At 45.6% G+C, this 12,211-nt stretch overlaps 1 protein-coding gene across 2 annotated transcripts in view; it reads left to right on the forward strand.

Annotated features, from left to right (window-relative positions):
• LOC104069031 (gamma-aminobutyric acid type A receptor subunit theta) overlaps positions 1 to 12,211 on the forward strand; it is a 74,836-nt gene that overhangs the window by 18,039 nt on the left and 44,586 nt on the right. For both annotated transcript variants that reach the window (XM_009572000.2, XM_009572001.2), the window contains exon 3: positions 9,627 to 9,694. In XM_009572000.2, the coding sequence (XP_009570295.1) occupies positions 9,627 to 9,694 (68 nt within the window). The remainder of the gene's footprint in view (positions 1 to 9,626; positions 9,695 to 12,211) is intronic.

The following is a 12,211-nucleotide window of genomic DNA, read 5'->3' on the forward strand; positions in this document are numbered from 1 at the left end:
GAGAGAGGCTCCGCCACATAGTAGATGTTTATGGGTAATGTACCAGAAAAGCCCGGTTTTGAGAAGGTGGTCTGGACCTTTGTACCCTGAGTTAGCAGATGAGCAGTGAGATAGACTGATAGGCAAAATGGAAGAAAATTCCACAGCTGACATACAGGAAAAATTGCTAAATGCCCTCACCTGTGTGCTACCCTGGCAGCCCCACCTGAGCGGGATGGACGCTCCTGTGGGAAGCCAGGCAGTCAGATCTTGTTTCAGTCCCCAGCAAACACTGTGATAGGTTGGGATGGCCCATATATAACACCACCCCTAGCAGGGGGAACTGTTTGGCTGTGGGTAGGATGATGGTGCTGTGATTTTCCTATGTAGTTTGCTGCACTTTTACTTCATGGGCTGCTTTGGGGGTTACCAGCTCCAAGGGTTCAGCCCTAATGGTACTTAAAAATCTATGTGCGTTTGTGGACCTTGTAGGACCAGGTCTAGCATTCTGGGTTGTAAAGACGATTTTCCAGGCTGTGAGGGAACCCTAAGAGTGGGTCTGCTCTGAGACTAACCTGGTGAACCGGAGATGAAGCAGGAGGGTCTGCTGCCTGTGCTGGTACTTGTGGTGAGTGTGCTGTGGTGGAAAGCTGTAAGGATGTGATTAAATATCCTCCTCCGTTTTGCACATTTACCTACGGGGTTTAAAATACTTACTGTCTGTTTTCAAACCTTTCTGAAGATCTGCCTTAAAAAGCAGAGTAACAGGTGGTGGGCTAGGAAGTGAGGAACAATAGGGTGCCAAAGGCTTTTGAGGGGATAGTGGTGACTAGCAGAGCAGAAGGACACTAATGGCTCTGGGAGTGCAGAGAAGTGTTCAGGCTGACTGAGAAGATAGAGAAAAAGTGAGCTCTGAGGGCCTGAGTCAAAAAAAGAGGACTGGGCTCCTCTCTAGTTCTCTACAGCTTCCCAGGTGGGCAGAGCTGTCCTCCATGGCTGCACTAGGGAGGACCACAGGAGCGATGCACTTGCCTGCCAGGATCCTCACAGAGGTAGGAGGGAAGTATTCTCAGGTGGAGAAATGCAGGGGTGGCTGATCGATGTGGGTCTGTTGCTTCAAATTCCTGCTGGGGAAAAAAGTGCCTGGCTTGTTGATCTGCTGTCAGTCTATAACATACATTTGCTCAGGAAGCCCTGTTGGCCTCCTGCTACTACTCTTAGTAGAGACCAAGAGCTGAAGAAGTCTGGGTTGATCAGCACCTCTGCTTTTCCCAGGGTTAGCTCGGTGGAAGCACAGGGAAATGTAATGTGTCGTAGAAGTGCCCTGCTCTGCAGGCATAGGTGTAAGTGAAAGCACAAAGCTTGAGCCCTGTGGACTGCAAAGCCAGGGAGCAGGTCTGTGCGGGTTCCCTGAAGGACATGGGGAAGGATGTCCCTGGAACACGAGGGCAAGTGACCAATCCTTGCTCTATCAGCACAGTGTACCAGGAGGTCAGGGCATCACCTTCATCTCCTGATGGTCAGATCTGGATCTGCCTTCTGCAACCACCCTTCTCCAACAAAGAAACTGATGGCTGTGGCAGCTCTGCAAAGCAAATTGGCTGTGGTCTGAGATGGGTGTTGCCTAATTCAAGGAATGGATGGTAGTTGAGAACTGGTGTTTCTGATTAAGTTACTCTTAGTTGACTGCTTGGGACGCAGTGGTGGTGCTAAGCTGATAATGATCAGGTCTGGTAAAGTGATACAGTTGTGTATGTCTGTAAATGAGAGTGAATATGGAGTTTGACAAACCTAAGGTCTTATTTTCCCCTCACTTTGCTGTAACCTTGCCAAGAGTGCATTGCCCAGGAAGAGATATGCATATGGGAGACTTTGGAAAACTATCTTTGCCACTGAGGATGAAGCCTCTTTAAAAACCTGTCTCCTGATTGTTGACCTAGGCCTCCCCAAAGAACAGATAGTATTCTGAGTAGTCAGAGACTTTTATTAATGCTGAAAGCCCTGTGTGTGTGTACAGGTGCTTCGCTGAACTGAGTCCACCAGTAGCACAGATGCTGTAAAGGTTGGTGTATATTCTTTTGTTCCATTTTTAAAACTGTAGATCTGAGATCTTGTTTTTATTCAGCTTGGGTAGCTGTCTACCAACATCTTTTAAAATCAACCTTGGTTTAGTCTCCTTTGCAATCCTTCAATACCTCTGGGATGACCTTTACACTGTTTTTGTAGCCAGTTGATTGTTCTCTCTCACTTTCATGTTTCCATGGAATATTTGCAATATCCCACTCTAATACCTACTAAATCCATTAAAAATACCCATGAGACAGATTAGGTAATCCATTGTGCCTCACAGATTGTGCTCCTTAGCTCTCTGCTTTCCCTAAAACCGTCACAGAATGAATGCTACATCTGCACTGGGAAAGCATTGTTCCTCCAAAAGGATCCCTCAGCACAGCTTGCTTGCGAAAATCCTCTTTATCTATTTAGATCTAAAAGGACAGCTTCATTTGACAATATGCTGGAAATGTGGCTGCTGTTATCAAGGTTAACCTGTGTGTTTGCAAAGAGCATCACAGGATAGCAGTAGCTGAGTGGTCGGTTCTGCCTGTTCTGCAAGTGTTATGTCTCTTGACTCCTTGTTGAAGAACTGGCCTCATTGCTTGGAGAAAATCCTGTCTCTTCCTGAAGCTCTTGATTTGTTCAGTCTTTGGACATAGCACAGGTCTGCTCAAGAGCAGACTTGCTATGCTATGGTTGTACCCTCCCTTAGATGTCCCTTCAAATCTGTCTGCTGTCCTTGATATTACCATCTTGGTGAGATCTTGCTGTAACTTTTAATTTCTCTTTATATGCCTGGTATTCTCCCTTCTTAAATGAATAGTGCAAGCTCAGCTGACTGACTGGATCAGGTGAAAACCCAGGCTGCCAGGAGAGCAGAATGGTACAAGCAGGAAATCCTCATTAGCCTCCTTGCACAGTGTATTGCTGTGTCTGCTCTGATGTGGATGGATGGGAAGCCTAGTAAGTTTAGGCGCGATCTTGTTCTGTGCACAAGCTCAGTGCCTTAAAAGGTGCCAAGCACCCCCTAAAGAAATATGGCTAAAAGCAGGAAACTTGTCAGGCAGAAAACACTTCTTTCTTTTTGGAGACCAGCTGCAACGTCCATGAGGATCTGGGGTGGCAGATACGCCTCCTGCCCCTGCAGAACAATGAATCCATGGGGAAGTAGCAGGCATTGACATTCCTAGGTATTCTGGCAATGGAGGCCCTGTCTTTCTGCTCCAAAACACTATGCTTGATTCAAGTGGAAGAGATTCCTCAGCAGCACCAAGTCCCTCATGCTCCCTGTTTCCCCACAGACAAGAAGGCAATGTCGTGTTTGCTGACTTGCTGTGAGACCATCTCTCTTTCTGGTAATGTAAAACAGTGGCCGAAAACATAATATCATGGTACGCTTTGCTCTTTTAAATCCAATGGATGTCATTGAACAGCCTGCTGAGAACAGGGTGAAAGCTTTGATATCAGCCTCTGGAAGTTTTTTTTTTCCTGGCTGTTGTGCTAAGTCTGGCAAGCTTAGTGCACAGCATCGGCTGCAGGTCGGGGAGAGGCCATGGAAATAAGAGTAAAAAAACATGTGGAAAAAGGGTTGGAGAACGTTTAATGAGTAACAAAACCTAGACTTTTTTGGAAAACTTTAAGTACGTACTTAGAGACCCGGCTGAACCTGGCACTTCTAGATGTCATCTCGAATCAGAGATGCTGGATGAAAGCAGTTCCCAAAACATTTCTGCTTTCATGATACATGGTCAACTTTTCTTGTGTCTGAAGCAATATTAACACTGACTTTGTGCTTGATGATGTACTTAAGCTAAAAAAAAAAAGCAAAGCAAGAGGAAAATGAGTGTTGGGAAACTCCTTTGTGATTTGGTGCTGTATGTAGTCTGCTAGGATGGCATTTTTTGGACATTCTCCTATTAACTGCTAGAACCTTGGTCTAGATAAACAATTCATTAACTCCTCTTACAATCCTCCTGCGTAGTGAAAACCCCAGAGCATTTCCATTTTCCCTGTTCTGCAGGTTAGGCATAGGCTCCTCCACAGTGTCTGGACAGTAGGCTGCCCTCTGAGTAATCATTTAAAAAACTACTGTCCGGTACTAATTAGTCCATCATCTGAAAACTATTCAAGAGTATCTATTTTGGGAGAGAGAGTGTTTTAAAAAGATTGTGTGGTTCCATCCAGGCAGCAGTTAGTGACAAGCTTCATGCTGAAAGTGCTGCCTTCTGCACTTCTGATTACCTGGGAGCTCTTGCCTCCTAACTAACCATGTCTGTCAGCCCTTGTGTAACCAGCTCATTGCTGCATGTAGCAGTGACGTGGGTTGTGGTTTTAAGTTGTAAACATAAAGCCCGGGTGCCCTGAGGTTCAGCGCTGTGAACAAAGCAGAGGCAGTGGCTTGGCCAAACCATTTTCTGCAGTGAGAGCAAGTAGATACTGAACAGTTCTCCCTTGTTTAGGAAAGCAGGGATAAGACTGAAGAAAAGTCTGGGGAGTGAGATTATATTTTGTGCTGGTCATGCCTTTGGCAAGTCTGTGAATATCCTAACTGCTGATCTTGTTTGGCGTGTGGGTCAACGAAAATGCGTGTAAGACACTGCAGTCTTGTAGTTACATATATCAGCAAACCTCGCCCTCCCCGTGCCAGTTTAGATTGCCCTGCATCTGTGGAAACAGTTCTGCCAGCTGGTGTGGGGCAACCTTGCCTGGGATCTGCTGTCTGTAAGCTTTAGTGCCACTGCTGTCCTCTGGCTTCTGAAGAGCTGGGAATGAGGAGAAGGGTTTTGCACGGACATAGTCTTATGCCTGTGCGTATTCACCATTGCAGGGTAAGACACAGACCTGTTCTACATGTAGGTTTAGTGGCTGAAACCACTCATTTTCTCTGTTTGAATTTGTTTACTCAGCAGAACAACTGAAAGCAGCTTTCCTGCTGCTGCAGGGATCTCAGAGACTGGTGATGCCACAGGCAGGGTACAAGCAGGGAACGCTGAGGCTCATGCACAAAGCTGTCTTGAATAATCTTCCCTCTTGTCCAAAAGAGACAGTGCTGTACTCTCTCTTTCTGCATGTGTGATGCATTCTAATGGCAAGAGTTAGGCTACCCTTTTTAATGACTCAAACCTCTAATACAAAGTAAGCAGCTCCCAGGATGGGTGCAATGGGTTTGGAGAGGCTTCTGTGTTTTTATGGGAATGCTGTACATGGGAGGCTCCTTTTTCTTTTCTCTGTACTGGTGACATGTTGTCTTTGCTTCAGTGGCTGGTTTCTGGATACCACGCTTTAAAATAAAGATGTAGACAAATTGGCAAAAGGCCAGAGGACAGCAGCACTAATTGTCAAAGCTTTAGAAAACATGACCTCTGAGGAGAGGTTGAAGAAATCAGGTGCATTTAATCTAGGCAAGACAGCATTGGTGGGGGAGGGAGAGGGATGTCATGGTTTCTCAGTACATAAAAGCTGTTGTTGAGAAAGGATGATTGATTTATTCTTTCACTATCATTAGGAGGAAATGATGAGACAAAACTGCACTTACACTGCAGAGACTGTTTAGTTCAGCACAGGAAGATTGTCCAGGGGAGCTGTGGAATTTCTAGTGGTTTAAAGAAACTCCAATCTGCTTCCATGAAAGATGTGTGCTGTGCAACCTCCCAAGATTCCTATTAGAGCCTTTGTTCTTGTAGTTTAGGGTAAAGGGTAGGTTTGAGGCTGATGCCTGTTCCTTAGCAACCACAAGCCTAGGCTCTGCCAGCATTGCCAAGTTCACGTGGTCAGAATTGCATGAACCTGCCTCCTCAGAGCATTGGTTCATAAAAATGGTGTGGCTTCAGTGGATGATAATATAAAGTAAGCTCTGTTTATCTGCTGGCTGGTTTTGAGCCTTTTTTGCTGTGTCTGTATTGCAGTTGGAGACCTGATGGCAGAGAAACCCAAACTTGCTGTAGTCTAACTTTCTTGCACAGGTACGGAGAGGGGACAGCTTGGACCTTAGTACAGGGCAGTTGCCCAAGTGAGTATCCATTCTCTGGAGACCTATTACTGAACTTTGTACTACTGTCTTTGCCGATTTCTGCAGCCAACGTACCAGGCTGAGATCTGGAAGAGATGCCCTGTCTGTGTAGAGTAGAGAGAGACAGGCTTGGAAAGACAACCCTTCCTCTGCAGTTGTGCCATAAGAATTACTTCTGTAGCAACATGTCTCTTAGTTCTGGGACTTTTAAGCATTATTAAATAAAATGTGAAAGTAATGACTGGTTGCTTGGAAAATATTGCAGATTAGCACAACTTGTTCTCTACCTTGGCTGGGTTTATATTTGACAAGTATCACTTGCAGAAAAAGGACAGGTTTTATTATAACTCTTTTATCTGCTTTCCTTCCAACTTCCCAAGTACATTTCTTGCAGGCATCAAACTACTTTCAGGACAAAATCTTAGTGATTTCTCCAGTGGTGGTGAGAAATGAGGACATGTGAGGGTGCTGTTCACTGGTGAAAGTGGCAGTATTTCTCACACTCCCTCGTTTGTGATTTTGCCTACAAATCTTTTATAGGCATAAGCCCTTTTTTAAAGGAGAGGTCTTCTAGATTTTTGCACTTATTGACAAGTCACAGATAAAAGCATGGACCTTTTAATATCAGGTTTGCGTCTTTTGCCTTGTCTCAGATCCACAAATGCGGAATTTTGCCTTTTTAGACAAATTTACAGATGACGTTATCCCATATTTTAAATACCCTACTTTTGTATCACTCTTGCCTAGAGCTATTAACATTGGCAGAATTCATGTCTGTTGTTTTTTTTTTTTGTGTACTGCTTGCAGCCTGAATGCCGGACACCAGTTGGTCTAGTTTTTCATTTGGCTGCAGAAAAAAGGTAGAGCATGCTTTTTCTGTTGGCTCTGTACGTGCTCTTCCATATCCCTGTCCTAAGGATACTGTGAGCCAGTCTTCACAGTAGGGATGGAGAAAGTGAAATGGCTTCACTATGATCAAGCTAAGCCAGGTCCACTAAAGGCAGCTTCATCTTTGGAATGTTTGTATGACAATCAGATGCTTCTGCCTGTGGGCTGATGGCCACATCTCCCACGGGTTGCAAGTGAGCAGTGCAACCTCCTACTTGCCACAATAGATGGGGTGAAGAGGTGGTGACAGTGCCCGGAGCAGCCAAGGGAACGTTGCTGACTGCATGGGAGCTGGGTGCAGCTGAGCATGGGCTGATGGGGAGCACTGTAGCTGATTTCCACTCCAGCTTTCATCTTGGAACTGGGAGTTGGGAAGTCTGGATCTTATCCACTGCTCTGACACTGAGTCACTGCATGGCCTCAGGCGCTCAGATACCATGGTGATGAACACAGCACAAATGTCTAGACAGATAGATTAGATCGGATGGACTCTGTATTTGACAAATATTTGTGTATGGCCATGGTCAGTGCTCCCCTGTTATAACCACCAAGCCTGGAGTCTTCAGTGGGTCTCTTACACAGCGGGATTTTTGCACTGAAGGAGGCCACACGTAATTGCAGTGATACAAGTACCAATGGGGATAGACTGGAGGCAAAGCAGGTAGCAGGGCAGCTCTCGGAGGAAACAACGCTACATGGCAGAAAAACTCAGGAGTCAGTTACTGACTTCTCTCCTCAGATCTGCTGCAACACTGTGCATGGCTCTGCCTTCCCTCCCCTAACCAGTCAGTCTCTAGGATCCGCAAGTCAGCAGTGACTTCCTATGGCTTCTATAACAAAGCCCTGGTTTCATGAGAAAAAAAAGACAAACTTCCAAAGTGAGACACCCTTAAAAGATTTCCTCTGCCACTGTCAGCCGATGGTGCATGAGAGGACAAAGAGTTGGCTCTCCCTGGAGGAATTCCTATTTTTTTCCCCACCCAATTCCCTTGTGAAAGATCAATGTAGCAGTAGAGCAAAGATATGTCTGGTAGTGTGCCTACGTAGAGATGTTCAGAGGCTCTGCAAGGTCTCCAGAGCACCCCTGCCTCCGGCACCCCTGACAGTGAGCCAGGAGTGCTGGAGAAGAGCACTGCCTCTTTAAGGAGATTTGCATAGCAGGGCCTAATTACAGTTGTTGATTTTGATGTTTTCAGTGTTGTTCATATTCCATTAAAGGATAATGCTGCTTAATTTGCAGTAGAGGGTCTTGGTTAACAGTACACCCAATCACAAGGCAGCCCTAATGACACTACTTCCCTACTTCTGGTAACACATAATTAAAAAATCACTTCATTTCCAGTTGTGTTGTTCTCCCCTCTCCCCCAATCTTCTAATTACTTTCTAAGCCATTTCATGATTATCTGTAAATATTTCAGCACTTAGATCTACTAATGAGTCCATGGAAGAGTTAATACCTTCAATGGTATAACTGCTTGGCATTCCTTTTCTAGTACTGTGTTGCAAGGCACCATTTTCCACCTTGCACGTGGAAGAACAAGGGCTTTGCTCGTGGTGGGATTGGGTTTGTGCTCTGGCTTTGGGGCTGAGGAATGCCAGGAGAGGGATAGCACACAGAAACTCCATCTCGAGCCGCAGGAGTTTTTTTGCTGGTTTTGGTAGTAGATGTGTATCTCTGCAAATTGTTTTATGTGGCTTAAACAGCACTTAAAGGACTGTCCTGTTGCCTGGCTGTGGCAGCTGATAGTCAGAGGGGCTAGAGTGGAACTGGGTACAAGTCTGGATTGAGCTGGGATGTCTGGACATCTGGAAGGGCTGGCTGAAATGTCTGATTTCTGCCCTGACTCTGCAAGTTTGTGGGCAGCAGTGATACAGCTCTTGCTGCACTTGGGCAAGAGAGGGCAGTAGGTCTGGCTGGACTGCCCTTGTGTGATGTTTCTTCATAAACTCATCTCGTGTGCTGTAGTCAGTGGCACTTATTGCAGTGTGAGAATAGCTTGGTCACTGGGTAAGGGAATAGCTGAATTTCCCGGTAAACCTGTACTCAGTTGTCTACTACAGCTCTGTGGCTGTGGGCAAAATGATTTGGGGAAACTTGTGTCCTGATGCCCATGGTAAAATGGGGAATCTGTTCTCTTGTCTAAGCACCGCTCTGCTTTGAAAAGCCTCTGTACAAATGCTGCTTTCTCACTTCATAGATCTGGTCCTTGTACTTGTCTGGTATCTTGGGTATTAAAATTCACTTGGGGTTTTCAGACTGAGCATTCAGAGTTGACAGAGTGATGGAGGAGTGAGCTAGAGTATCTTTCCTGCCCGTGTGCTGCATGAGCTTGATTGGTGTGTTCTTTGTATGGTCAATCAGTAACACCTTATGCAAGCCCACTGGGAGCCTGCTGATGGTCTCTGAAGGCATTATTTGGAATAACCAGAGATAATTGTATAACTAAGGGGTAATTAACTTCCAGGAACTGAAGAATCAAGCTTAGACTGCACTACTCCTAGGGGTGAGTCTGTAAGGCTGAGGGTTGGAGAAATCGACTCTAATCATTTCAGCACACGTGACTTGGAAATCCCTGATACTTGGGGAATGTGAGGCTGCTTCAAATCATACCCATGCATTTCTAGGCAATTATTTAATAGCAGATAAAGGAAGAGGGCTTGAATATGGTCCTAACCCAGTGCATTTGTGTTTCAGGTAACCCTGTCACAGTGGGAATGAGCATCCACATCTCCAGCATTGACCAGATCTCTGAAGTTAACATGGTAAGCTTGTAAATTTAAAAAGAAAAATGCCTAATAAGCTGTTCTTTCATTTTTCTGATTGATATGTACTTCCAAGACAATGGCTTTTGGAGCCGCCTGAGATCTCAGCGTGTGCTTCTGAAAAGCAGGGTAGTCACACCCCTGCTTCCTTCACCTCCTACTACAGATCTTCCTGCGGCTGGGAAGTTGTTGGAGGAAAAGTGACATTTGTCGGGTACTGAAGAAGTATTTTTTTTTTTCCTACTGATTTGGACACAGAATGTTGAGGAGCATAATGAATTCAAGGATGTGTTCTCCATGTGTAGTGTGATGAAAAAGAAAATCAAACACTAAACTGGGACATAAGGAAAGAGGGGTTTTTTTCCAGATTTCTTTCTCAGCATACTGGTTTCAGCGTGTGCCTTGCTCCTTCCACTGCTGGGTGGCCTGCATCACTGGGACTGCCTCTCAGTTGTCCCCAGAGCCTCAGCCCAGCCTCAGACTGGAACAATCCTGAACTCACCGAAAAAACACTTGCAAGGCAGGGCTGGTGGCAAATGAGACCTCTGAGGTACGCATCTACCTCTGCTGGTGGTACTTGTGCTGTGGTTGGACATGCTGAAAAACTGGACTTCACATACCAATGAGGGCTAAATTCTAGTAGACTTAGTGTCTATACTGGCACATGGAAGTATCACTGGTGTTATCTTTGAACATGTGTGCTGAGGATCCCTGCTGGCATCTCTGGAACTAGTGGCATTTTGTCCAGAGTGTGTTCTCATACCTTATTCTTCTGTGCTGGTTGCAGAACTAATGTGAGCCATTAATGCTTATGCCTTGAAAGTGTAGATGTGAATTGTATTTTTCATTTGACTCAAAAACAGTGGTGGCTTTGGGCCAGGTGGGCAGTCTGTACATACCAAGTTGAAAAACAGTGGCATTTAATGCATGCTGGTGGTAACTTGGCATTTCTTTGGAGATCGGTACTGGAGAGAGAGGCATCTGATGGAATTCTGTGTTTGGGTGGCATTAATAGACTGGAGTTTTTCATATGGCTGAGAAGAAAAAAAAATATAATTTCAGAGAACAATGATTTGGGGTGAAATTTGTTAATAATTTTGATTATGGATTGGGTGCACATCCAGGCCTGTGCTAGCTCTATCTCTGAAGACCTTAGCACCTAGCAGACTACATGGATTGTGCTGATTGTTATCTGAGCCGGTCTGCCTCTCTTCTGCCCAAAGGCTTTTCCTTCAAACTCCTCTGCTTTCTGAGAGACCAAGGGCAGTGAAAGGCTGGAGGGAACCTCCTGTGGCAGCAGCAGTTCTTTTCCTTGGTTCCTGACCCATGCAGAAGAATCCTAGGCCAGTTTAGAGCTTTTGCTGTTCATGTAAATTAAAACCTCAATCTCCCAATGCTCATGTCCTATTTATCCGTTTCTGGACTCTCCTGCCCTGTTTCTCTGGCCCACCAGCTCTTCTGTTGTTGCATGGGGGGGGGAGGAGAGGAGGTGAGACAGTAAGATTTGTCGTTTTTGCTTCCAAACTGCTTGAAAATCCTGAATGAATATGTTGATATGACCCAGTGTGAAGGGCCAACACTAATCCTCAGGTTCTGCTATGGAATAGTTTCTTTTGCGGACTCTATCATGCCACCATTACTGTAATTATCTGCATGGCATGTTACACCTCAGTCTAGTAACAGTGTGGACAGTGTGTACAACCAGAAATCCAGGTGCAGACCTATGTCCCCATTGCATTAGGTAGCTGTGCTTGAGGTTAGGCTCAACTTAGAAGAGCCAGATGGCTTAACCTAGTTCCATCTATCTTGCCTGTCAGGACAGACCTCAATTTTGAGTCATCTCCTCCCCGGTCTGAACTTGGACCTGAATTTTCCAATGTGCTGAACCAGCTGTCAGCTTCCTTGCTAGAGGCAACATGAACAATTTGGGGTCTGGATCTGTAGATGAAGACCCCATCTTGCACAAATATAATGGAATGAGTGAGGGATTCGATTCTCGGCTTACCTGTACAAACCACCCTGATCTTCCTCTGCAGACTTGAGAAGGTAGCTGAGCACTGTAAAGGCTTGGTTTAGGATCAAACTCCTGCTGGAGATGTGTCCACAGACTGTAACGGCTGGTCAAGTGCTTTGTCATACACCTGTTGTGAGCAGCGGTGGCCAGGCATGCTGTGTCCTAGGCTAGTAGCCATTGTCTTAGCAACACTATTCAGTCTTTGCCATGTGAGTGTGATGCTTTTTGCTCTGCAGTGACCTGCCTCCCCCTGCCAAAGGATGCACTTTGTGTTTTGATGGTTGTGGCATGGCTGTAATCAGGCTGGGCACAAGGCACTGTCCATGCCCTGCTCCTGTTGATACTGCCAAGGCTTATCACTTCTGGGCTTTTGATTATCCCTCCTGGCTCTCTGCTCAACTTGATGAGCATAACCTCCTGCCCATCCTTCCTACATATGTTGGGATGGGGAGGAATTGCAGACAAAGTGACTATTTGCGGGAATCTACTCAAGATCTATAAGC

Source organism: Cuculus canorus, chromosome 10, assembly GCF_017976375.1.
Source record: "Cuculus canorus isolate bCucCan1 chromosome 10, bCucCan1.pri, whole genome shotgun sequence".
Lineage (NCBI taxonomy): Eukaryota > Metazoa > Chordata > Aves > Cuculiformes > Cuculidae > Cuculus > Cuculus canorus.